Genomic DNA, 27,691 nt, shown 5'->3' on the forward strand with positions numbered 1-27,691 from the left:
GTCTTGTCCTCTGAAGTGGTGACTACACCTCCGGCTCGTACAGACAAAAATGAGCTGTTAACAAACAATCTGCACATGAAACGTCTCATTCACAGTCGTTTACTGTACGTGGGCATGAGGCCTTCATCTCACAGACACACACACACACACACACCAGTCCATTTACCATCCCAGCAGATTTATGTTGATGCTGCAGCCTGCGGTTTGTTGTGATTGTGAGATAATTTCAGTCGCAGGAAAGGGACTGAAACACTGGCTGGAATTTCCTCTTTACAGGTGGAACATCTTTGAGAACACTGAGGGAGGCGGGGGGGAAGGAGGAGGAGAAGAAGAAGCATTTTACTGCTGGATTATATAATTATAGTTTTGCTGTGTGTGTTTTTCCTTATTTTTCTTATCCGAGGCCGTAATTACTGCACACAGCCACGGGTCGTTACTCCTTTCAGCTGGACTAATCTCACACAGGATGAATAGAAACTGTCAATCAGAGGCCGCACTCAGCAGCAAGACAAGAGGGGACTGATTGCTGCTGCTGCTGTGACACACACAGACACACACAGACACACACACACACTCCTTCTCCTTCCTCCTTCCCTCCAGTGTTTCCACCCTCTCTGCTTTTTACTGACGCACAACTAAAACCCTTAAAAAGCAGATTTTCACCGTCCTTAACTTCTCCGAACGCTGCTCGTGTTCATGTTTCAGTCTGTAGGCGTGTTCAGGAAACCATATTTGTGTCACTCTCTCGTACTGTGTGTAGCATCAACAGCAAAAACGGTGGGGACACATGTTGCGGCTGCTTTTGTTGCTGTAGAGGATGTTTGATGCATCATGTGACGCCTCTTCGTGCTCAACAGCCTTTTTCTTGATGCAAAAAGGAAAAATAGACTCAAACAGGTTGGAACGGTTCAGAGAAAGACAACAATGTAAGTTTGCTACTTTGAAGGTACTGAAACGTAGTAAAAGTATTAAAGATTTCCTGTTTCTTTATAATCATGCCGCATTTCAGAGTAAAACGTTGTACTTTTTTAAAATCCGCTGTGTTTATTTACAGGAGAAGGATCCAACTGCCACAGCTTCTTGTTTTCTATACACAAATATATAATATCATCAGACACAAAAATACACAAATGTTTAACTTTGTTTCCCAAATCCCTGCAAACTTTACATCTCCCTGTTCCCACATTATTAAGCAACTGCACATTATTAGTAATTAATTGCATCCTTACAATGTTTATATACATTCTTATATATTCTTATTCCTTATATTTTGTGTAGTTCTGGTGAAGTCTGTTCTTATATCTTTTACATTTTGTGTAGTGTTTGATTTGTAATTTTGGGATCAATAAAGTACATCTGTCTATATGTATTTATGTGCATGTTAGCATTAACACTTAATGAATATAATTACATGAGGATTTTACACAATAAGAAAAAAAAGTGGAAGAAAATGCACCAATAATCATGTAGTAAAGTATAAATTATAACAATAGCCATTCTGCATAATAAGTAGTTTTACTTTTAATACTTTACTTTGCTAATACTTGTACTTCAGATATACATTTTAAAAGCTGGATTTTACTTCCTACATATAAACATATTTTTTACACCAGTAAAACCTTTGAATCTCTCCACCACCGCAGATCATCAACTGTCCTGTTCACACTTATAATAACTATATATTACAAATAACACAATAGACTAATGAACCAGTCTGTGTTGGTGACTGTTACTGGGACAGGAGATCTTCTCTGACCACTTCTATGAAACTCACTATTACATTTTAATTTTCTTCACATTATCATTCCTTCTTCCTTCCTTTATATTTTCTTTGACTTCCTCGTCCAACACTTCTGATCCTGAGTTGACTTAAATATATTCAAACAAATCTTGAAACACGACTTTCCCACATTGTTCTCCTAAAAGTTAGGATCAAATAACCCATGTGTACAACTAATTATTATAATCATTGAATAAAAGTTGTACTGTTTCCTACAGGTTCTGGCAGAACTCCCTGTATCAGTGAACTTTACAAATAATTGTACTAATGCTGCAGAAAGTTTTAATGATGTGAAAGCAACAAAATCAGAAGGAAAAACTTTTTATTCTAATCTCATCCTCATATATCTGCTAAGTTCTCAAAATGCCACATGTATTAAATCACTGCAGATGAAGGAGCACACATACACGCGCACACACACACACACACACAGTATCTGCTGCTTCATGACCACACGCACATCTCTGTATCTGTGCCCACGGGCCAGAAACAACGAGGGGAAGGATAATAAATTGTTTATTTGCACCAACACACCAACTGCTTCCGCTCCGTGTGCGGCATGCGCGTGACTGCGGCCTCGTGCAGATGAAGCTGATCAATCAGATCAATCAGCAGAGATTATACAGTATCCCGGGGGTCACGGGGAGGGCGCGAGGCCACGCAGAGTTCACGCCGCGGCGCGCACGAGCTCCACGCAAAGCTGTGCAGGAATGGCACAGATCTGAGCGCGTGGGGGGGGATATATGAAACTGTAAAGATGTTGTATTATTATTATGATGATGATTGCGAATATTATGATGATGCTGATGATTTAACATGACTATCAATTGTATTATTGACCTCGTTTCAGAGACAGGTGCATTCAAATACCTGCAGTGCGACGTTCATGGCTCATGCTGGTCAGTTTTTTACAGTTTCACACCAAATCCGTGTATTCACTGGTTTCACAACCTTTTATATATCATAGAAAACACCACTGGGAACTAGTTTCTGTGCCCATGTTCAGTAGAAGAGCGCTTCATGCTGATAGATTCAGGGTAAATCAGAGGGAAGTTGCCGTGTGGCCGCAGCCGGAGGAGGTGCCGGGGAACAAACTGGACGCGCACACGCAGAGAGGTGTTGTATTCTCTTCGGGGAGGAGATAGTGAGGAGAAAAATCAGACGCATTTATAGAAACGTGTCGGAGTGAAACATTGAGGAGGAGGAGGAGAAATGTGCAGGAGGCTGTGCGTAAAAACGTGGGAGATGTGGAATGAATCCAACTTTACGCACCGGTGTGTTTTAGTGGAACCACAGTTTTATTTTGCACATTAACAAACACACTGGGCTTTGGGGATGACATGATAAAAGAAATAAACTGTTGAGAAGAAATTAAGCCTCATAAAATATTTATTGTTTGTCAAATTCATCCAACTTTTGCTTTTGTGTATTTTACAGAATAATAATTCTTAGTTTTTTTTCTTTTTGTCGTGTAAACTGCCACAGAACTGAAGTAATGATACACACTACAGGCTGTATAAATACATCTATACGTCTATAGCACAGAATTTGTGTTTATGGGCTAATTTCGTTCCAGCCAATGATTTAAAAAGCTGCCTGCGGCGACTTCAGCAGAGCCAGTGTCTAAAGAACTGCGAGTAATTTCATCTAATATTAGAAATATATGATTAGTTATTGAAAGAACATTAAGAATCGTACTTACTTCGTGCTGTGAATATATTGGACTCGTGTCACGTTGCTTTTCTCATCTGAGAAAAATAAAGAAAAGGAAGTTATTAGCAGTTTGAGTTTATTTTTCCTGACGCTGCCGATATCATTCAGGAAAAAAACTTACGAGAGAATTTAAATTTACACTTTCACAATAAATAAATCATATATTCTCTCACTTAAAGTATTTTAAAGATCTACAAGTTACAAGTTACACGTTAAAATACAAAGATATGTTATGTTTAATTAATTGACAAATGCTCTATTTAAAGTAACATTTTAGGATAAATAACTATGAAATAAAGTCTTAAAAAGGTTATTTTATTTTGTGTTACTTCAACCACGCAGCTCCGCGTTGTAACAATATACATTACACACAAACACACACAACACGTGAATAATTCAGACGCAACTTAACGTGTATTTCTGCTGCAACAAGCTCATAGTTAATGTATGTTGTACTTTAGTTTACTCCACATGAACCAATACTGACACTGCAGTACTTTTACCACCACAAATACTACCATTAATAATAATAATAACAGTCAACTGCAGTAATGTTAAAATAAAAAGATCAAAAGCTTTATTCAGATACTTGTTCTATAATTAAAATAATAAGGATTCAATTTTATGACAGGAGTCAAAACGAATAATGCATTTAGATTTTTTGGGATATTTTGTGTCTATTTTCTTACAGCTCTGCTCCTCCTGCAGTTTCTTCTTCAAAGTTACAGACACACATGCTCCTCCTGCAGCAGCAGTGTGTGGAGGAGGAGGTGGAGGAGGTGGTGTCTGTGTTCCGGTTGAGTTCAGGACACAAACTGTCCCAGAGGAGGAGCAGCAGCAGAAGATCTCTGTGTCCCCAACAACACTTTCTTCAAACTTTACACTTCTCTCTGTCTGAAACTGTCCACACACACATGACGTCAGACAGGAAGCTGTCCCTCACTGTAGGTTTTATTTCACACACCATGAATTCTAAATACATGAATGAAATGTAAAGGTATGTGTGTAGTGGGCTTTTTCAAAATATAACAACACACCATGATGGAATATTATGTGCAGTTGTGGCTTATTTAGTTTTTTTTAAGTAGTGGTTATTTAAAATGAGTTATATTAATGCTGGAAATGAGCCAAAGAGAAATAAGGACTGAATATAACTTTTTATATCAGGATGTTGATTAAACCATTTTGAGGAAATGCAGCAACATGACAAACTGTTTCTTTACATGATAATAAAAATGACTTTACCTATATACACGTCCATAATTCTCTTTAGAAACTGGATTATGAAATAAACTGGTTGCTAAAATCTTGTGGAAACTTATCGTACTTCAATATAAATACATCCACACACAGACAGTGGTTCGTCTGTCCTCTCCTGACAGACTCCTGCTGCTGTGTCCTCCTCTTCATCCTCATCTTCATCTTCCTTATCTAAGGTTTTAAACTGGAGTGACAGTGAAATGGAAAGTAAAAGTTAATTTGAGTAAAAGTTGCTGTTGCTGCACTTCATCAATTTCCACTTATTTATAATTCATGAGGCTGTATTGTCTCTGTCATTTATTCTGAAAAACCTGCAGGATTTCACTGAAATAAGTTTGAACGTTTGACGACTTCTGATTTCTAATAACTGCTTTTTTAAATATAAGTGGTTTTGTGTTTAATCCGTCTTTGAATCAAATATTTACATATAATATTTCTTACCTTTCAGACGTGGTTTTCCTGAAAAAGACAGAAAATGGGAAATACATTTATATTTACAAAAGCTGATGAGAGACTTCAGCAGCATAATAAAAATGCTTCTCGCCACGTCTCCCTTTGGATATTTAAGGGTTAATCTTAAAGTAAGTTGTTTTTTAGGGGGGGGGTGGATGCGATGCTTCGACTGCAAATGCATCTCTGAAAAGCAAAGAGCAGCAAATGAATTCACACTTTATTCATCATCGCAAAAAAACATAAACTAGTTAAAAGAATTTGTGCAACAGAAACTTTAAATTGTGGTTTCTGATGTTTTATGATAAAATCCTTTTGTGATTGATGGATTTCTGACGAATAAATACTAAAAAGAAACGTCAAAAAGGTACAAATCCATAATAATGAAAATTAAACTGAAGATATTAGTGTGAAATAGCAATAAAAGTCAGTTTGAGTCTCAAACCAACTTACTGGATTATTAAAAATGTCTCTTCCAACCCCTGAATGAGTCTGTGTGTAAAGTCGTACATGTTTATACAATGCACAGTGTTACGAGAGCCATGCAACTTGTAACTGAGATGAAACTGCTGCACAGGGAGGAAGGCAGACCTGATCCTCGTTCACAGGCCTCCGACATGTTGCATCCTCACTTCTTAGGCCTCTGAACATCTTAACGTTCTAATGAAGAAACATTTAATGTAACAGAGGAGCCATGAGGAGGAGGAACATGTTGCACAGCGTGTCATGGTGTACACTGCCCCCTGGTGTTACTGCACCGAACCGACGGAGCTCACAATAAGCAACAAAACTCAAAAGACAGACACATTTTTATTCATCATTTTTTGAAATCAAACACATCAATCACTCGCACAGGGAGCAGATATCGACACGGGAACCTCTACGTTAACTACAGAGCACTTTAGTTTCACACCGAGAGGGAACAAACCGGATTCTGACCTTTAAAACACGCAAGCAAACATCTAATAAACCTATAAACTCTGTACGACACCAACAGCTCACAGTCCAACACAGAGAGAAACTACACACAGTCATTTGCTTTAAGGCTGAATGCATTCGGTAGGAGAGGAGCAGAGGAAAGAGAAGTGATGAAACATGAGTAAGGAGGAAGAGGAGGAGGAAGATGTCAGTGGAAGCAGATCATGGCACTTGCTCACAGATGTAAACTGAGCCAAGGTGACAGGACGTTACGCCTGTCGACTCTCGCTGATCTGCACTGGTGCCGTGACGAGAGCGGCTGAGACTGAGGGAAGCTGGTGGACGGATTCCACGCAGGAAACACAACAAATAAACTGAAACACTTTTTCTGTCCCACGTTCTTTCTCTGTACTCCCGCTCCAAACCGCTGCATGTGTGTGTGTCTGTGTGTGTGTGTGTGAGACGAGGACGAGCAGGGAGATGGTGAAACAACATCAGGCTCGAGTGAGGGAACAGGACGGAGGCGTGAGAGGCACTTATGTCGTGTGTGTGTGTGTGTGTGTGTGTGTGTGTGTGTGTGTGTGTGTGTTTTTCGGAAGGCTTCATGAAGTTAAACCAAATGTTGATTGGACCAGCTGCTTTCTAACAGGGAAGAAAAATCCACCAAAAATATGGGTTAATAGATTAATACTTTCAAATGTGTATCAGGATATTCCCAAGACCACGGTGATGTATTTAAATATCAGATTTTTGTTCTATAAACTCTCCAAAACAAAAAAAAGACTTTTAGAGCTCAATAAGAAAAAAACATTTTGTTTAGCGTGTGTCATCAGCAGTCGATCTCAGATTCCCAATAACAAGAAAAAGTCGCTCCAACTAGAGACGCTTTATTTTTCTTGGTTTATATTTTTGTAGGTGCAAATCTTCACATCCAGTGTTTGGGACTAAAACCTAAAAACTAAGCAGATGTTTTCAGGGCATGTTGAGATAATGTCCATTAAAACCTCTTACATGTGAATTCAAGCTATTACTATTATTACTATTATTATTATTATGAATTGCACAGTTGGATTAGACTTTAAATGCAAAGTCGCCTGCAGTGCCCCCTTGTGGTGAAGCGGAGACATTACAGGCCCCAGCACTTCCTCTCAGTTCATCTCTATTTCACCTGGGATGTGCAGATGTTCTTCTTTTCGGGTCAGTCTCAATCTTGTAAAATTCACAAACAAGACTTCATGAGGGATTCACTCTTCACATCAGGAAACGAGACGCAGCGAGAGGGGGAAGCTGAGGCCGCACGGATTTAAAGAGCACTGCTGCCCTCTAGAGGATGAACGCAGAGTAACAGCACAGGGGGACGAGGATGAAGAAAGTTGGAGGAGCTGCAGAAAGAGAAGAGACAACACGTCTGTTCAGAAGCTGTCGGTGATGTGGAGAAAGCAGAGGAACGTCTTTGGATGTAAATGCTCTCAGGTCACAGGACTTCCACTTCCGGTGAGGTCCGCAGATGAGCACATGTTGGGATGAACACGTGTGTGTGTGTGTGTGTGTGTGTGTGTATCGTCCTATGACGGCAGGTAACTGTGTGTGTGTTAGCGTGTGTTTGTGTACTTCCGGTGGGAAAAGGGAGCAGGAAGTGGGGGTTCAGTCGAATCCCTGCCAGTCGCTCTGTTCGGAGTCGTACTCCAGCTCCACCCCGATGCAGCGAACCCCCTCCAGCAGCATGGGGGTGCCGTGGTGACGATCTGGAGAGGAGGCAGAGACATTTAAAAAACCTCATCGTCATCTACCCCATTATAACCGAGAGGGAAACTCCGAGTCCCGCTGAGGCCCAACGGTCAACATCACTAGATTTACTTTATAATGTATGCTTCAAGAACTGGAAAACATGCATTGGTGGTTCAGTGGTAGAATTCTCGCCTGCCACGCGGGAGGCCCGGGTTCGATTCCCGGCCAATGCAACTTCCTTTTATCTTTTCTTCCACATATTTATAAACACGTATTAATAACGTTTTGACCAACTGTAGCTTTCTATTGTTTAAACTTTAATATATAAATATTTAATTCCAATAAACACAGTCCCAAAGATATTAATAAGCTTAATATAAAACAGAGGGAACAAATGAAGTGTGGGCGTTAAACTCAAATGTTGAAGGTTAAATTGAATAAAATGTTACTTGAGCTTATTAATATCAGAACAATAACTTCAGTAAACGTCTTTTATATTAAAACACGTTGTGTGTTCAGAGCAGATTGTTTAACACTGAAGTCTAACAGAGATCAGATCTGATAGTAACGGTTCAGCAGTGAATCATCGGAGGCAAATCTTAATCCTTTGATCTGGCTGCCGTCGAGGCCTCAATTACACACAGACATCTGGACAGATGTTAAAGCTTTGCTCCGAGAGTAAAAATAAACCACACAATGCCATTCGTGCTCAAACACACACACACACACACACACACACGCAAACCTATAGAAACATACACGTGTTCTCCTATATATTTTACGCAGGTGGAAACGCCCCCTGATTCTCCATCTGCCGACACGAGAGCCCGGCAGCTAATGGAGTTTCACTGACACCGATTTAAGTGGAGAAGATGTAAATTAATTAGAGGCTCTGATTAGAGCTTTACGATGACAGAGAGCAGCACAACAGAGCTACACTTTGTTTGTTATTGTTGCAGAAGAGCTTTCAGATCTTTATATTTCCATCCACTGAAAAACTTTTTAACAGCTCTAAAGCAATGATGTAACAAAATGGCTGTTTTCATTATTAAGAAACTGTGTCTAAATAAAATGGAATATTCTTCAAGGGTTGTTGATGAATAACTTGTGAATCTGAGGCTAAATGCAGGCTCACCAGCAGGAGGCAGCAGTGCACCGTTGAAGGTAAATTCAGGTCTCTGTCAGTTTCTCCTTTGAAACTATAACAGGCAGAGATGACTCGTAGAAAATTTTAAAAAATCGTTGATTGTTGAGACTCATTGCTATTTTGTTAAATCAATTTATGATTCATTCATTCATTTAGGTTTCTGATTTGTGAAGTTTTGTTGTTTTTCTTGGATTCATGTGGTAGTGAATCGAGTATCTTTGGGTTTTTGGACTGTTTTTATTTCCAGAAATGAAGCTAAAATATTCCAGATACGAACCCTTGAACAAACAGTGTGTTAAGAACTACCCAAAGTGACAGAAAGCATCTTTGAGAAAAAAATATTTAACGTGTACTTTGACTTTTAAGTTGGTGCATGTCACATTCACTGAAATGGAGGAGGCAGGATTTAGATTTATGACCTATACTGTCGCTAACCACCAGGTAGACACTTGGACTTCACTTATAAATGACATATATATATATGGCTACAGTATAAAATACATAAAAGTAATGTTATCTAAGTCTTTGGGCTTGACCGTGGTGCAATATTCCTGAATAAAAATGAGATCATCTCCACTTTTATTGCTAAACGTGGCCTCACCCATGACTCTGGCGTGAACCTTGACTTTGACACACACGTCCTCGTTGGTCTCGCTCAGCAGCAGCACCTCCTCGCACAGAACTCCCTCCTGCTGGGCCATGTACTCGCACGTCACCTTCAGACCTCCTGGAAAACACAATGAGGAATCACACAGAGGAAACCGACGGATTAGGTTACCTCACTCTTGTGTGGACGAGTTCAGTTCAACACAGAGGAACAAGTTTTCTTTGTCTCTCTGTGTGTGACAAATGATTTGAACACAGATCAGACTGATGCTCAAGAGGCCACCTGTAGGCCAAAACAATCAAATGTCAACCTGATGAATGATGAATAAATACAGCTGACTGATGTGTACACAATCACAAATACATTGAACACACACTTAGACAAACATAGACGTGCAGCTGCCACTTTTAATATCAGCTGACACACACAAGACTGCAGTTTTGCAAACTATGACACAAAAGAGCACGAGGAGTTCACCAAGGAAAAGGGAACAATGGAAGAACTGCAGCGGCAAACTTTGGAAACCGCTTTAAAATGACGCAATAAATTCAACAAAGAGCCTCGAAGCAGAAGAGATAACTGACAAAGTTGTCGAGTTCATTGTTGTATTTGTTTTTCAAAAGAGTTTAACCTGAACCAGGCCAAAAAACAATGATAACAATCATCACTTCCATAGAAGGTTAGTAGCATACAGCTGTTAAAATACTTTATATACTGTAACATCAGCCAATATGAAAAGTCCAGGTATCGTAATCGGTATTGGGAAGAAAAAACCGTATCGGAGACTCACACACATTCAAGTCTGAGGTTTTTTAGCCTTCACAGGTGCAAACAAGGAAGACATACGAGAGTCAGTTTTAATGATTCCTCAGAGACGGCTTGCTGAGCCAGCACTTTGAGTGAACTGTCTGATGCTGTCATCCTCAGCCATCTGGTGCAGCCTGTAACTCTGCTGCTGAGACGCACATCCACTCAGATCTGCCTCCCACAACAAGAATCACACGCTGAACTGGTTTTATATTTGCATATTAACACTCTGAGTTACCGTTGCACTGCCTTGGGAATATAACGTTCGTTTATATTTTGTAAAACGAAGGTCGTATGGATGGAGATTTGTAGACGAGGCCTCGTTTTCCACGTTCGACTTGTGATCTTACCCTCTGGTGCAGGTGTGATGTCGGTGATGCGGAGGTGCGGACTGGGCACAGGCGCTGGACACACATCCTTCCCCAGAGCTGGGACATCGGGCAGGTTGAACACTATTTCATATCGATGCTGCGTCTTCAGGAAGCCGACCTAGATTTAAATGCAAAGAGTCGAGTCAAGTAAAGACTTAGAAACTTTTAGGAAATATAATGGCGTCTTTCTCCTTTCTATAAATGGACTAATAGGGCCGCACCATAGGGAGAGAGGGGTGGGCCCATAAAGAAGTAATGGAGAGAGAGGGATTCATACAGTTGAAAGCTTGGCCTCAGATCGAACTCTATTAGTCCAATAGAGCTCAATAAATACAGGATGAATGATTCATGAATAAGTAACTCTCATAAACACAACGCTGCTGCGCTGAGGTTTCCTTGAAGGACTCGTCTAATTGAAATCATTACTTATTTCTCTGGTGGTTTTAATCCCCTCGCTTCAACCAGATCGCCAATTTTTAGCCTGAGGGGAAATAAAACCTGAACCTCAACTTCAGCAAAATCTTTCTGTAATACTAATCCCACGTGAAAAGGTTTGTCGGCAATTCAAGATTTTAATCTGATTCATGGCAACACCTCCTACATCAGGCTGCAGGGGAAACTCTCCAAGAAGTGGGAAAGTTCAGTCTTTAAACGTCACATAAAATTCAGACTATATTTTCAAGAAAACCACACAGAGGCTGTATTTATTCACTGTCCATCTTCAAATTGATGAACGCATGAGTTACGTAATCCCGCTGCTTTTACGGCACACAGCACAAAACATACAATTCATTGTACCTATAAAGAAGAGGACAAGAGAGAGAAGCTGCAACAGAGAGGTAGAGGTGTGAGGACGTAGCTGCCTTGAATTTAACAAACAGAAAAATTCATGAGGGGGATTTTCATCACAGAGAGGAGCGAGGGAAGCCTCACAGAGGAGACTGGATGAAAAGAGAGAGGCAGCGAGGGAGAGGAGGAGGAGACAGCGGGGAAGTGCAGGCGAGGAGAGATAAGCCTAAAGCCCCTCCAGCTAGAGAGCGACGGCTCCGGCCCCACACCCCCCCCCCCAGGTTGGAGCGATGGGCAAGAACTGTGGCTGGAAACAGCAATAAGAGAGAAGGGGCAGAGGGAATAGTGAGGGAGCACTGCAGAGAAAAACCAATAACCATTCTGTGAGCGCAGCCCCACACTCGTCCACACACTGTGAACAGCCTCCGAAATGTGATTTAATGGGAAACTAAAAGTGACAACTGATATGAAACATGTCATTTAATAAGCCAGTATGAAGTGATTCCTGTTTATGAGTCTGCGAAACTGTCAGAGAGCGACACACCCAGTTCATCCGAAACGATTGTGTAATTCTCGAGTCAATTTGAAGGGAAGTACCACACATTTTATGAAGTTGTGTGTCACCTCAGTTCACCGAGGAGGTTCATTCAGTGCATGTTCAGAGTGGAGAGGACGTTGAGTTATTATTGTTGCTTTTTCCGTCACTGCCTGTTCGTACAGGCTCTTTATGAGCTTGTATTCTTTAGTTCCGTCTCTCTTTTCAGTTTCTCTCTTGTCATGTTGTAATTCCTTATCCGAGGATGCTCTCTAGGACCGACTGGAACAACAGTATCAGTCCATGGATTGTCACTACAAGCCCTGCTCTTAAAAAATACATACTGCAGCTTTAAACTACAATTAAAACACCAGAGTAGCCTCTTCAAATCTCCCTTTTCTTACTGCAGACCAGAGTTTCCTGCAGCCAACCACATATAATCCTGTTACTCGCAGTAATATGATGATCGAGTGCATGCAAACCTGATACGGTTCTGCAGCGTGGTTGTGAAAACTCATAAGAACGGCCTGTTCTGCGTCACTCACAGTAATGATCATTTAAAAAAACGTGTGGCCTCTGCAGCGACACGTCTGCGGCAGATCTCCGCCGCACTGACAGCTGCTCATTTCCATGTCCTGAAATCACGAACAAGAGGGAGCACAAAGAAAAACCATTATCTGCTGCTGCATGACCCCATCTGTTTGTCAAAGTCTCATAACCTCCCTGAAAACTGCTATTCATACAGCTGTTGTGTGCATGCCGCTTCCATCCCACGCACTCCCACCTCATCTTTGGTCTGCTGCCCCTCCACCCGGCCGTTTCCATAGCAACACCCCCCCCCTTAGCTCCATGATAAGCCACGACGCCAGGCTGGCAGTAGCCCGTGCCCACTCTCAAGTACGCTTAAAGAGCTTTGAGAAACACACACGCACACAAAATTAAAACGGGCCGCTCTGTAACTGTGAAGGCCAACTTTTCGGTCCATCCACACGTGCACGTGCAGCGTTTAAGCAAATTGATTTGGCTGCGAATAAGTTTCAACACTTGGAGAGGCTTCGTTACACCGAGCGTGTTCAGAACTTCCCTCTGAGATTCTGGTGCGATGGAGAAACTGTGGAGGAGGAAAAGGTCGACTGAAAACTGAGAGGCCCCTAAAGGTCTTTATTTGGCGTCAGTACATGAAGTTCTTCTCCTGGCAAAGATTAAAATGCTAAAACTAATTTCTGTTCCTGAAAACAGTTTGCTGAGTCACATATATGTATTGTAAATACATCATATAAACCAAATAAATGTACCTTTAAAACCTTCCGGCCTGATAAATAAAATATAGAAAGGAATGAGAGTCCTTCGTTAAATTGACAAGCTAAAGTGAGCAGGTTCAGTTTATTCAGCGACAGTGAAAGGGACACAACATGAGTCCTTGTGGTATATTGATGTAAAAGATTCTAGGATGCACTTTGTCGTCAGGTAAGACATCTTTTCAGAAATGGTTCAGAATATGTGAGCTGCTGCAGATGCACTTTATTTTCTGTGCACGACACTTGGACAGAAAGAAATCCAAGGCCTGTTAGATAAATCATGATGTGGCTCCTCTGCCTGGTGCATAAAATCCTCTCAAACTTTTAGATCAGTGCTCTCGAGTTGTTCCACCTCCTCCATGTTAGTGGGTGGGACATGGACCAAAAAACAAAAGGATAATGAGAGAGAGTTTTTCCACAGGCTCTGATTTCTACAGTTTATGAGGTTATGGAGCATTTGGCACCTTCAGCTCCTGAGTTGAGCACCTCCGGGGGTTTCACAGCCGGCAGATGAGAAGCCTGATATCATTGTTTTGGGCCTTTATAGCCGACAGAGGAGATTAACAGTGATGAGAAAAGACTTTAATCTCCTCCTGGATGTTTCGCAGATAAAAACCAAGGCTCACGAGGAGACTGACACACTGGATCCCAGAGTTACCTTCTAATGTTATATCCACCACTTACAAAGACTGTAACTATGACCAGTTACAAGTCAGTGGTAATGCTGTTACCTGTGTCACATGGTGTAACACACCGCCGACACACAAACGATTACAGAGCTCGCCCAACAACACCTCCATCAATGTGTTTTATTTTTACAGCTCAATTCGTTCATTTTCACCTTCAGAGTTAGCGCCCACGTTCATCAAATATCAATAATCACCTACACCTGTGACCTGGACCCATTGGAAAGTAGTAGCTGTCAATCATATGGTATCCGTGCCCCCATGCATCCTGGGCTTTCTCGTCTATTTGACTCTAAATGGATCATCATTTACTGAATGAACATCATGCTTTAGTGCAGAAGACTTGAAACTGCAGATTGAGACATAAACTCTTTAGGAAAATGTTTACTGACGCTATAAATCGAGGGAGAAGTTTCAGGCACTTTGGTTTCACTTTCTAAACCCGGACTCTACGTTAATTTTTTTATACAGTCTATGATTGAAGCTTTATTATTTGAATCTCTGGAGTTTTCGCTTGAAACTAAAAGTGAGGATAGGTCGATAGAAACAAAAAGAAGTTACTGTGTCTGTAACATCTATCCACTTAGTTTTTAGAGGGAAAAGCAAGAAAACAAGTCTCATTCATTGGCTATCAAGTGTGAGGCTGTTGCAAGGTCAAACAAACCTTGACCATGAAGTTGCCGTCATCCTCTGGAGTCACCATGACAACGGAGTCATGCAGCTTTTCGTCGAAGTGGACATGAGACGGGGCTCCGGCGGCGGGGGCCACCTCTGAGAAGCGCACGCCTCCTGACTTCGCACAACCTGAGAAAGAGGGAAGAGGGAAGAGCCGGCGAAGGTCAGACTTGGACACATGGGCACTCACACTACACTACTCCACACTACACTACACTCACTAAAGGGAGAGAGGACGACGTGTCAAACCGCCGAAGTCGACTCCTTTCAGTGACATAATGGAGTGTACATACAGCAGAGCACTTTACAATCACTCAAACCTGCTCCTGGAGACTGAACTGAACACACATCGTATAGTGTTCAATGCTTTTATCATGGAAACATCGCTGAACGACAGGCAAAGGGAGAAAGAGAGGATGAGACAGGGAAAGTGAGGCAACAGTTGAGGAAGAGGAGAAGAGTCAAGTAGATCTGCGTCTACACGAGTATTGAATGGTTTCTACTCTGACCCTGCACCAGGTTTAATGGGAATTGGTTTATGCGTATTCTATAGATGCCATGTTCAGTGTTGCTTTGCCCTGTGAGACCGGACATGAACACATCTCAGTCAGAGAAGCAACAACAAAAAGGACGTAGTTGTGATCAGCTGATTGGTAATCAGCAATGTAGGCAACAATGCTCAAGTGCGGACGTCATGGCTGCTGATTGGAGGAGCAACCTCTGAAGAAAGGATTGTAATTATAGCAACATACGACTAATTACACACACACACACACACACACACACACACACACACACACACACACACACACACACACACACACACACACACACACACACACACACACAATCGTCCAAACAGTTTCCATGAGAAATGACCTTTATATTCAAATGATGAAGAAGGTCCAGTGGCCACAACCTTCTATTAATAAAAAATTAAACATTTCAAAAGTCGTGTGAGTGTAGAAGAGGTCCAGTTTTTACTTTGAATTGTTTACCTATCTGCTCTGCTTCCCACTCCTCTGAGGTCTGGAGAACGATCCTTAATAACAAGACCCGACGCCCTTCCAGCTGAAATTCAGACAAACTGTCTGTTGTCTCAGAAAACGATTATTTTTTGGGGAGGAGTGGGTTTATTTGGAGAACCAGCTCCTGCTCTCTCACACTGTGCCGGAGAACAATAAATATCAGCATGTCTCAGCGTCATCGGAGAACAGTAAAACCTAAAGGGAAATAATATGCTCAGCTTGAAAGCCTCAACCTCTTTAACCCCATTATTTTGACACAGAGGCTCCACAGAGACAAGGAGGCATTGAGGACTGTGTGAAGTTATATTACCTGGGAGAGGAGAAATTTGACTTTCTCAATTTGATGGAGTCGGAGTCGTCTGTATGAATTATTCAGCCGGCAGAAGCGGAGCCTGATCACAATCAAACATTTATCTTGAAGATCAAACCGATAAAAACATGATGAACTAATTATTCCCAACAACAGCACGTGTTTTCTGGGAGTGTGATTAAATTAAACATGTCTTACTCTTAGTTGGAAAGCAGGAGAACGATATATGCAGGTAGAATTATATAGAACTAATCACACCCCAGTGTGTATATACTCCAAATGTCTAGGTACATTGTGGTTAATAATAAAGACACAATCCTGTTATGCATAATTGCTCCAGCCCATTTAAATGAACTCATATACTGACTTTATGTCCCTGCATTATAAGAAACACAGGCCACATCGTCCCACGTGGGCGCAGTTCCATTAAACTTTTATTCAGACTCATATTAGAGATTAGAAATCCTTCGCTATCAGCAATGTGGGTCACAATAATGAGTTCAGGAGTTACGTCACGTTCCATATGTGCAGGATCACTGGGCAGGAAATAGAAAGTGGGACTGAGGAATGCTATTTGCAGTCTGAAGCGCAGAACACCTTCAAGAATCGACAAAATCCCTTAATCAAAGCTCTAATATGAGATATATGTTAGATGTGAGGCAACTTAAAACTGAATTTATTACGGTGCAAATCTCTTCCATCACAGATCAATGATAACTTCTGGGTGGATCAAAATATCTGAAAATGAGTCTTCTTATCTGATTATGAGCTTCATTTAAATTCAGTCTTTTCCTAATTAATATATCCATAATTTAAATAAAGTGATGCCTGCTTATAAAAGATACAGATGGTGGGAAAATATATGAAACTTATTTGATGCACTTTTGAGCTTTGTAACATACGTTGAGTGAAAATATAATAATAATAATACCTTCAACATTTTAACACCAAACAACGATGTGATTATTTAGTTGTGATGTGTTTTCTGAAAAGTTAAAGCATGTAAACCTTCTATTTATAATACAAATTAAAATTATAAACCTGAATATGAGCAGAATATTTCATAATCTTTCAGGATATTTGAAAATAAAAGCAGCAGCCGCACAAATAAACACTGGATTGGCTCCGAGTGGAAGGGATGGAATTTAAGAGCATCTCAAAACACCACGAGAGGTTGAATTTAAAAATCACACGCAAAAAAGAAATATTCAAAGATGTGCCACATAACCACATCGTCCATGATTTGATTCTGGTCAAGGACCTTTGTTGCATGTGCACTTCCTGTCTTGTCTTTTCGAATCAAATAAAGAAAGGAAAGCTTATACAAGGGTGTGTTTCCCCTTCTCAAGAGGAAAAACTCTATATGCAGTCTTAAAGCTTCAAGGTAACGATTTGATCACAGGACCTAATAATAATAAATAATAATAATAATAATTTGTAAAGCGCCTTTCAAGACACCCAAGGACGCTTCACATGTGTCACTAGGGACAAAAAGAGAAAAGACCTGTTATTTCAAGTTACGACTCTAAGGACTATAAGAGGCTTTTTACGTGAAGCAGAGAAGTTCTTACAATGGGGCTCGGTGACTATAATTACATTCACTTGGCAAATACCCGGCTGGATAATGACAGGCTTTGTGAGGCAGTCTATCAGTAGTTGGAGTAGAAAGGGGACATTATACCATGTGAAGAGATGAGACGTACGCTTGTAATGAATCCACTGTTAAAGGGAAACTCATCAGAAGCATGAACTTAACGACTCAGCTTGGGTCCCTCACAAGGGAGAAACATCTCGATGGCAACGATGGTGTGTGTGTGTGTGTGTATCTTCAGAACAACAACTACAGCCTGACGTGTCTCAACACATTCTGCAGAACCAAGGTGTTGCTGCTCTGTTTTTCTTTCAACCTTATCTCCAATGTTCCTCGACAATAAAAAGTGTCACAGTTTTATCTGTTTATGTTATGAAGATGGACGACGTACTGTCCAGAACTGAAGACAAAATATCCAGGGATTAGAAAACTGCCATTACTGCATTGTCGGGGTTGCATCCTTATTTTTTCAATACTCTCTTAGCACTGACTTTTGCTCTTTTACTTTCTATTTGTATTAAGTGTGTACCCTCTCACTCACAAACACACACACACACACACAGCCAGTATCACAGCTGTATAGCAGAGACTCTGGTCCAACCCTTTGTGTCGGGCTCATTATCACAATGCTCTGCTCTGTGGCCTTTTAGTTGCCTTTGATAATCCCAGACAGAGCAAGGACACACACCCAGACTCACCCTCACAGTGGCTGCAGACCCACAAACAGACGGATGCACGTGCACACGCAAATTAACGTGCACACACATGCACCACCCTCCTGAACTGGCTTATTTCAGATTAATCTGTCTGTTTCTGTCCCTCCGCTAATCTATTTGTGTCTCTGCTTTAGCTCTGCTGAAAATGACAGTTTTCTGTCAGTTTAAAAGCCAGATTCTCTCTGAACTCTTGATAAAATAAAATAAAACTCTGAATGTTTGTGCAGGAAATACGAGACACGTAGTTTCAACAATGATTGACCACAGATTGATTGGTTTCGATCAATACAGCTGAACTTTTTTAACTCCTCTCTCAGCTGTGCCATCATGTGATAGCTTCACCAAAAAAAGAAATTCTCCCGAAACGTTCCAAAGGATGAAAGGAGACGTGCACGAGGAAGACATCAATGAAGACGTCAACAAGACAACGAGATTTAAGAGCTTTTGTTCATACGGGCTGTTCTGTAAACAATAACACCTGATTGCTGCAGAAACAGAGGTTCCAGGAGATGTGACAGTCCATGTTTGCTGTATGAGAGTTGACAACAATTTGTCAGTATTTTCAAAAACCTTTCCACGTTCACATGCCAAAAAATAAGGGTTTTCAAAAAGCTTAAAAATGTGTTTGGGTTTTCCACAGCAACACATGCCTCCCTCTCCCCGTAAAAAAATAATGCTTCAAACACTCTTCCTGTGACATTTCAGTCCTCCTGAGACACAAGAAAATACAGTTTTTTAAAAATGCCATCAACAGGAAGTCAATACAGAGGCTCCCTTTGCACCAGCCTTCATTCGGTGACCTTATCAAAAAGGACAAAGGGCTGCGGAGCGGTCCTCAAAGACAACAAGCACCCTTCACTCCACTGGGTAATAGAGGCGGCTTATTCATGATTATGATTAGGGCTTGTGTTGTCTTGCCTGCCTCATTTCCAGCTTTTGAGGAAATAAATTTGCTAACCTCAACAACAACAACAAAATCTGTCATAAAGCTGCTGATATTGACTCGCCACCACTTACACACTGTTTTCCCAAGAAACCCGACTGACTGAAGTATTGATCGTGAATTTTAAATTAACCGCGTAACCTTCCAGGAAATCCTCCAACTCGTCTCACTGGTGAAAAGGTTAATTTGAGGTTCTCTGATAAATGATACCAGTTGTTTTTGCTCTTTCCTTCGATGCAACAGTGGATCCCTCCTGAGAAACACTGGACCACGATTAAGGAAGTCTAATTCACCCACAGCAGATTATAGGATAGAGCTTCAAACATTACGATCACTTCCTGGATCTGTAAAAGAGCTTATATGTGATGGAACTAATCCATCCCGTGCACAGGAATGTAACAATTCCCTGTACGTCATGCATCTGTTAACTTTTTTATGTATTCCTGTAAATCACTGCTATCAAAACACAATACAACTCAGGATAATTGAGTGTAGTTGATTCTGGACTTTCAGATCAGATGTCAAGAGAAGTGATGAAAGAATTAGGAGGAGACTGAGGGTCTAATGGAAATCAGATCTGGGCTTAACAGCCGGTTGGTTTCCTCTCTGGGGGTCAAGACTTTGAACTCGGGGAAAATGTCCTGAGAATTGGGTTTGCCTTGGACATATGAAGAACACAGCAGGAGATTGTCCCAGTTTTTTGTCTGTCGCATGTTAGAAAAGTTCCAGAAAATGTCGTTTGTTCTCACATAAACCTCCTGTAGAAAATTCCAGGAAAATACCCAGTTCAGCGCAGGTCTGAAAGCAGCTTTAAGTCCATTTGTGCAACCATTTTTCTAGCCTGTGGGCAACAGCTCTGAATTATTCAAGACAAACACAGACCACTTGATCCTGGGACACACACATTTTGATCGTGGGTTAGTCTTGGCTATCTTCACGCTGAATAATAAGTCGTGTTTGTCCTGTCTGTCTCAAAGGGTTTCTTCTGCTTCCCAAATACCAAAATGTTTACGAGAACATTTAAGTTAGTGAACGTCACAGTAATTGCAACAAGCACTGAGTATAATAATGTAAACTCACTCTTCTTTGCAGCGGCCATGTCACGGGAATGGGTCCGGTACAGACACACTTGGACACACGCTGTCACAGCCCGGTCATCTCAGCAGCGTGACCTCAGAACGACCCCTGCAAAACAAAGTTAGGATGGAGAAGACAATGAGGAGAGATGCGTTTAGCACCGGACGAGAGAAGAGAGAGACGGATCGAACACAATGGGCAATAATTAAATCAACGGTGGAGCAGGAGAATATAAGGAAGGAGGTAAAGGTTTAATGTGAGAGAGAAATAAAACGGTGGGGGAGGGAGGGGAGGGGGGGGATAACCGCTCGCCACACAGTAAGCTTCACTGGGTGTTTTCACTTTCTAAATCCACGACCCCAGGTTAGCCTGTATTGCAGCTGAGAGGGCAGCTGTGCTGTAATAGTCGAGCCACGAGCACCAGAGACTCCCGACAGAGACTTCAATTAAAGGAAAAACAACAAAACAGTCTAAGAGGATTATCCAGGGGCTGAAGCTGCTGTTCGTGGGCTTCGCACAGATGGAGAATGTTCATCACATCTCCGGGAGGTGCTTCATATAAATATGGAAGTATAGAAAACACTCTATAGTATATTTGTGCGCGGTTCAGTTGCATGATAACAATGTATTGGCAGCAGATAAGTGAAAGAGACAGTTCGGGTCAATTTAATCTGCTGTGGAGATAATAAAGCAAGAGAGCACTGTTGTTTTCAGGCTTTACTGTCGTTACACAACACGCTCACTCTGACAAGTTTCTCCAAAGCTTTGACTTTATACAATTTTAAAAACCAAGGGGAAAGTGTTGCATGACCTCAAATTACTCAGCACATTTTAACGCTCCCCAAGTTCGAAAAGCACACACACGGTGTTGTCTGGTCTCGGATGTGATGAATAATGACAAGGACATTTTCTTTTGTGGAAAGAACATTTTTTAAAAGATTTTTGATTTGATTGTCTCTTCATGAATTTTTCTTTTCTTTTTAAAATGTATTCGATTATATCCTTTTTGTTTCTGGGTGAGTTGTAATAACCGACCCTCTCGTCAAGAATCACCAATATTTAGTATATTATAAACTTTTAATGTCATTTTTTCCCTTTCAATTAGAATTTGGTTAGATTTTGTGAACAGTCTTTGAACACAACACCGGGGGGTAATATATCAAAGCAGCCCATTTTTGACAGATAAATTGAAATGATCAGTAGTCTCCACAGGGAGGAAAACCAATAACTTCAATAGAAATAAGATAAAAATAATAACGCAGCAACAACACGAACAAATAAGACCATCAGATTACCGAAACAGCACCGTAAGATTTACCAATGACCTTCTCATGGCCTCAGATCCTAGATTTATCTCTATATTTGTCCTGCTGGATCTTAGTGCCACATGTGACACCATAGATCATAAGATTCTGTTACAGAGACTGGAACAACATGTAGGGATTAAAGGAACAGTACAAGACTGGTTTGAATCGTACTTATCTTCCAATTCTTTAACAGTAACAAAGACTCGTCCATGCACACAACAGTGAGTCATGGAGGTCCACAAGGTTCTGTACTTGGAGCAATACTAATTGCTTCCTTAAGGCGACACTTTCAGAAAGCACCACGTACATTTCCATCGTTACGCAGATGACACCCAGCTGTATGAAGCCTGATAAATCTAATCACCACTTCAGGAATGTCTTAAAGACACTAAGGCCTGGATGACCCAATACTTTATACTTCTAAATTCAGAGGTTTCTTCCAGTTAATGAGGAACCTTTTCCCTTTTCCCTCCCTCGCCACAGTGCTTCCTCATTGTGGAAACTGTTGGTTTCTCAATAATTTTAAGGTCTCAACCTTACAAGTGCCTTGAGACAATGTATATTATGATTTGGCACTAAACAAACAATTGAATTTAATTGTATTAAGCTAAAGAGATGATCCTCATGTATTATGCCATTTACCTACTTCTTTATTCTCAGGCTTGATAATAAATCTTATTCCAATCCAAACATATGAAAAATCAGATGCAGCTGGTGTTAACAGAGTCATGGAAATGCAAACTGTGCCAAGTCTGCTCTTAAAATTCAGGTGATTCTTTTCTTTGAGGGTATTTCTGTTAAGTGTTTTTCTTTCACAGATTTTCTAACAGGAACCTCCCACATCTGTGAGGCCAGTGACCCCAAGACACACTTGTGTGACTCGTACGGGAACAAAGACGCAGCAAACATAGTTTGGCTCTGGAACACAGGAGGGAAGAGTCTCGCTTTATGGACGATAACAAAACTCACAATGTAACATCCACTGAGAATAGTTTGGAATCAGAGGCTGCTCCGTTTTTAGCAGTGTGAAATATCAGAGCTGTTTCGACATTAATGGGTCGCTATGATTAGAAAACCACCGATGGGATTGAAATGTACTCACACCCATCTGTGAGAGCAGTGGTGTGACACGTACAGAACGTCTTACTGGATGGAAGAATAACTGTCTTGTATGAATCCTGTTACCAACAGCTCCCCCTGTGCTCTGTGCCACAGCTCACAAATTAAAATGGTAGAAGTCACAGGGGACTAGCAACAGGTACTCGTCCCCGGCTTTTGAAAAGTGATTTTCTTGTCTCTGTGTGAAAAAGGAACACGCTGGGAGTGAGAGGAAACACAACTTTCACTATGAAGCAAACATTACATCACTGCAGTGTTAACCCAGTACAGTACAGCTTTACCAGTATCTATTTATTGTAGCAGACAATAAGCTGTGGGCTCTTTGTTACTACGGATGAAGCAAATACCTGATTAGTGGATTGACAAAAAAAATTGAATTGCCATGATCGTCTTGATCAATTAATTCACGTAATTTTTCAAGCAAAAATGCCAAATACTTTTTGCCTAACAGTTTGTTGACAACAATGAGTAATATAATATTACTAATACATAAAATAGCTGAAAATATCTAGATATCAAAATCTTTCAATAACTGCAGTAGTGTCAAAGTATAGTGTAAGAATAATCACATGAATAAATACCACAAAATGAAAATACTCAACACAAACATGGGTTTATGATCTATACTGCAGTCAGCCACTAGGGGACGATCGAGACGTTTTGGCGTCCAGGATTATATACAGTCTATAAACTTAACTTATAACAGTTTGTTGACAATAATTAATATAATATTAATTATATTGAAAATAACAGATAATGACTAGTTATCTGCAGTGGTGTCAAAGTGTAGTGTTGCAATATTTCCATGTATATAACACAATAAAAATAAAAATACTCCACACGCTACACAAATTTGAGTAAAATATTTGTGTAAGTGTATTTAGTTGACTTTCCGCCGCTGGATAAACATAAACTAAAAGTCACATTTTTACCATTAAAGAAAACAAGAGTAAACACAGCACGAGCACCTGACTCTGTCCCGAAAAAGTTACCAAACGTCAAATCTCCATTTCTCTGTTCTGTTGTTCTTACCTTCGTTCCTTCAGGGCAGGAGAGAGTCCGCGTGTAGAGACGATACAAACACTGCTCCTCTGTGTTTGTGTGTGTCTGTGTGTGTGTGTGTGGACAGCAACAACACCAGCAGCTCACTACACGAACACACACTCCCTCTGCTCACATATACACTCACCCTGCTCCACCACTTCCGCATTCGGTCACGTGGTTTGCCCGCGTCCCCCTCCTAGTGTTGTTTATAACCTTTTGTATTTATGATGATTAAATGTAATAAATGTTTCTGCAGGTTTGCACTGAAACAACGTGAATATCGTCCCTCTGGGTTCTGAGCAGATCGACGCCGACAAACAGCAGCTGATGTCAGTGAAGCTCCGGTTCCACACACCGGTGCTTTTATTATTGTGGGGAAGTGACGCCACCTAGCTGTGAATTGTGCGCATTGAAGATTGTATAAAAACTTTTCTCAGGCCTCGGTAATACTTTAGAAACACTTTATTTAAACTAGCACACTTTGCCTTTGATGTGAATTGTTATATTTACTTAATTAAATGATCTGAATTCTACTTTACAATCAAATAGTTAGTTAGTTATTAGTTAGTTAGTTAGTTATTAGTTAGTTAGTTATTAGTTTGTCAGTCAGTTATGCTTTACCCTAGATTCAAAGGGTCATATCAGTATAAACATAACATGAATAAATTACAGAATACAGCAAAAAAAATATAGAAAACAATCATCACAAGTACACAGGGATTAAAAACACTTAATGACATTTGTCCCATAATATAACACAATGTAACACGATAACACACAATATAACATAATATAAATCAATGTAACATAACATAACACAATAAAACACAATGTAACACAATGTAACACAACGTCACAGAAAGGTTTATAAAGTTTTTTTACCCAGCAGCCCACGGTCTCCCTCCGCTGCTGCTCCTGGACGCAGGATGAAGAAAGTAGATCCTCCTTGTGTCCCACTTCTAGGACATGAAACTTCCTCCAAACGTCTCCTGGAGATTAAATGTGTCCCTCGACTTAAAGACGGTTTGTTTTCAGCTCGTTAAAACGCGTGTTACCTCCTGTGTTAGATCCGTGCGCACCTGGAGGCAGCGGGACTCCACCCGGCGGAGGGTCGAGGATTCAGCCGCTGAGCGTCGAGCTGCGTCTCCGCGGTGAGAATGAGACTGATGTCCCACCTGATGTGGAGGATTGTCTCCGTGACAACAGACACAGGTTTGTTTGTGAAGGACTTTTGTTTTGGACTCGCACGTGTCGAGTGAAATGAGCTGAAATGTGCTCATGTTAACGCAGCGAGCGGCTTTAGCTTCGAACGGGACCTAATCACGGGTCAAATGGTGACGACTGTCGAACCAATTAAGATTAATTTAAACTCCGAGTTTCATTGTGACGTTGTTATTTGTGTGTTTTGTGTTAATTGTGTTTTGTTAACGACTGATTGGTAGAAAATGGAGGAAGAGTGAGAAGCTGAACTTAGCTAGCTTAAGTTCTGGTTCGACCACAGGTTCTCGTGTTTGGTAGGGGAGGCGGAGCTGAGGGGTATTCGGCTGCAACATGCAACTTCGCCACTAGATGTCACTAAATCTTACACACTGAACCTCTAATGTTCCAACGTAAATGCCATCGCATGTAGCAGCGTTAGCTTAAAATATTGACTTTATTAGCAAATGGCATTAGAACTAATAGTAATTAAAACTCTGAATTTCATTGTAATGTTGTTATTTGTGTTTTGTGTTCTGATTTGCAGTAAATGGAGGTAGAGTGAGAAGCTAAACTTAAAACTTAAAACTTAAACTTTGAATGTGGTCCATGTCCCAACTACTAACATGGAGTAGGTGAAGTTTATGACCTATACCTCAGCCAGCCACCAGGGGCTGCTTGAGATGATTTAGCTTTACTTATGAGGAGCTCTCATGCTATTCATCCTTATTGTCTATTAATACCCTAAATGAAAACTCGGCCATACTTAACCCGATCTCCTAAGCCTTTGCTGCATAGGTATAGAGAACTTAAACAACATAACCTTACCCTGGCTGACTTTTTTAGGTTTTTAGGTCAGATTTGTAGGTCAAATATGGTATCTTCTAACAACTCAGTATTCAGAATTATTGTGCAGTTTTTATTGTCACTGGCCTTGGACACACACCAGCCCGGCTAGCTCAGTCGGTAGAGCATGAGACTCTTAATCTCAGGGTCGTGGGTTCGAGCCCCACGTTGGGCGCACAATCTTTTCCTTTTGTGTCAGTTAGGACTTGATGAGCATCCTGCTGTGAGAATTTACTTCATATGTAAGAAAGAACAAAAAAACATTTTTTTATTACTGAATGACAGTAAATATTAACAACATTCTGTTACTGTTGTAATTTTAAAAAACACATCGCGGTTGCTACGTGTCTGCCACTCACACCATTTCACATCCAAGCACCTAAAACAGAAGTTTAGAAATTTCGCTGGCCCCGTTTTATTTTGAAAACTCTTGGGCTCAATAGAGTATGGACAGGCAAAACTGAGACATTTGAAAAACAATGACGCAGTCAATCGCATTTTTCGGTCATGACTTGACTCACAGAGGTGAAGGCAGAAGGTTGTAAACACTTTCTTGTCAGTAACGGTTCCTTCTCTTTGATCTGGTCTTAATTTTGAACCTTTATTGTTTCTCGTTCGTATCATTTTCTGTAAGTAAGCAACCAACTGCAAAGTAGAAAATCTGCTTCCTGTTTACACTGGCACGTACATTCCTAGTACATAATGTGTTTTCAAAAGACGCTCTCACATGCAACAGATTCATAATGACAGGTAAAGTACAGACTGAAAGACAGGTTCTTGTGCGAGAAAGAGAACTGCATTGCATTCTACTTTTGAGTACACACACAATGTCTGCATGGACGGGTACAATCTAACGTGTTTTAAATACCAGTACTATTTATTTAAGTTTAGTGGAAAAGGCTATCGTCCCTGGGTGGGCTTGAACCACCAACCTTTCGGTTAACAGCCGAACGCGCTAACCAATTGCGCCACAGAGACAAGTTGAATGTTCCTGTGGTATGCACGAAGCTTTGCATGGGTGAGGTAACTTTTGTTTGCAAATTGTGGACTGAGATTGTTAAGAACAAAGCAGCCAGCTAAGGTTGCCAGGCCCGGCTAGCACAGTACGTATACACTTATAAATGCAAGGAGATATAAATGCCAGAGAAACTATGTACACAGTGTAAACATGCGTGAGAACAGTCTGGGCATATGTACAGTGGAACGTATTGCACACTAGCCATGAATTGCAAAGGCAGAATCACCTCTGCTCAGTTAAAAAGTGAAACCTGAGTGCACCTGAAGAAATCCAACTCCATTTCTTAAAGTTGTCCCTGATCTAGAGGCAGTTACACTGGCCCCAGTCCACAAAGTCCTGTGGACTGGGGTCAGTTCTCTGTATATCAGAGCTGTGGTACTCACCCCAGTACCAGGCTCATATTGTAGACGTGCTCCACTATCCTGCACAGCTGGTCAGCGCAGGACTTGAGGAGCCTGGAGCTGATCCTGTCAGGACCTGCTGTCTTTCTCGCCTTGATCCTCCTGAGCAAATTTCTCCCCTCGGCTGTTGTGAGGGACCGATTGGACCAGGGGAGATGTGTCCTCGGTGGAGGGGGAGGGGTGGTTGGGCTAGTGGTGACGGTGGTGGGGGTTGTAGGAGGGGTGGGGCAGTATTCTGGGGGTGCAGATAAGGTTCAGATTATTTAACAGGCCCGCCACCTCCCGCGGGTCTGGTGGCGACCTGTGGACAAGAGCAAACAAGGCAAGGGG

The 27,691-nt window shown here is 41.1% G+C and overlaps 1 protein-coding gene and 3 non-coding genes across 7 annotated transcripts; 2 read left to right on the forward strand and 2 right to left on the reverse strand.

The window, feature by feature from the left end:
* Positions 1-5,994: 5,994 nt before the first annotated feature.
* c23h20orf27 (chromosome 23 C20orf27 homolog) lies at positions 5,995-27,491 on the reverse strand. 4 transcript variants are annotated; one of them, XM_035148486.2, is made up of 7 exons: positions 23,888-24,035; positions 20,433-20,537; positions 14,754-14,893; positions 10,761-10,899; positions 9,598-9,723; positions 7,733-7,866; positions 5,995-7,503 (listed from the first exon to the last, which is right to left on the reverse strand). In XM_035148486.2, exons 2-6 carry the CDS (start codon positions 20,449-20,451, stop codon positions 7,766-7,768), a joined length of 525 nt encoding a protein of 174 aa, XP_035004377.1. In that variant the 5' UTR covers positions 20,452-20,537; positions 23,888-24,035; the 3' UTR covers positions 5,995-7,503; positions 7,733-7,765. The 4 variants fall into 4 exon arrangements, with proteins under 4 accessions (XP_035004377.1, XP_035004379.1, XP_035004380.1 ...); XM_035148488.2 differs by lacking the exon at positions 23,888-24,035 and adding an exon at positions 27,344-27,491 and having other exon boundaries at positions 5,995-7,866; XM_035148489.2 differs by lacking the exon at positions 23,888-24,035 and adding an exon at positions 24,045-24,210 and having other exon boundaries at positions 5,995-7,866.
* trnag-gcc lies at positions 8,012-8,082 on the forward strand. Its single transcript has one exon. It is a non-coding gene; the product is annotated as a tRNA-Gly (tRNA).
* On the forward strand, positions 26,045-26,117 carry trnak-cuu. Its single transcript has one exon. It is a non-coding gene; the product is annotated as a tRNA-Lys (tRNA).
* On the reverse strand, positions 26,847-26,920 carry trnan-guu. The gene has a single exon. It is a non-coding gene; the product is annotated as a tRNA-Asn (tRNA).
* Positions 27,492-27,691: the final 200 nt, after the last annotated feature.

Source organism: Hippoglossus stenolepis, chromosome 23, assembly GCF_022539355.2.
Source record: "Hippoglossus stenolepis isolate QCI-W04-F060 chromosome 23, HSTE1.2, whole genome shotgun sequence".
In the NCBI taxonomy this organism is placed as follows: domain Eukaryota; kingdom Metazoa; phylum Chordata; class Actinopteri; order Pleuronectiformes; family Pleuronectidae; genus Hippoglossus; species Hippoglossus stenolepis.

Coding starts and splice junctions, on each gene's coding strand:
- c23h20orf27 (XM_035148488.2), bottom strand. Junction 9,724..10,760: donor CATCACACCTGCACCAGAGG/GTAAGATCACAA, acceptor TGTGTTTTCCAG/GAGGTCTGAAGGTGACGTGC. Junction 7,867..9,597: donor GGTTCACGCCAGAGTCATGG/GTGAGGCCACGT, acceptor CCTCCTCTCCAG/ATCGTCACCACGGCACCCCC.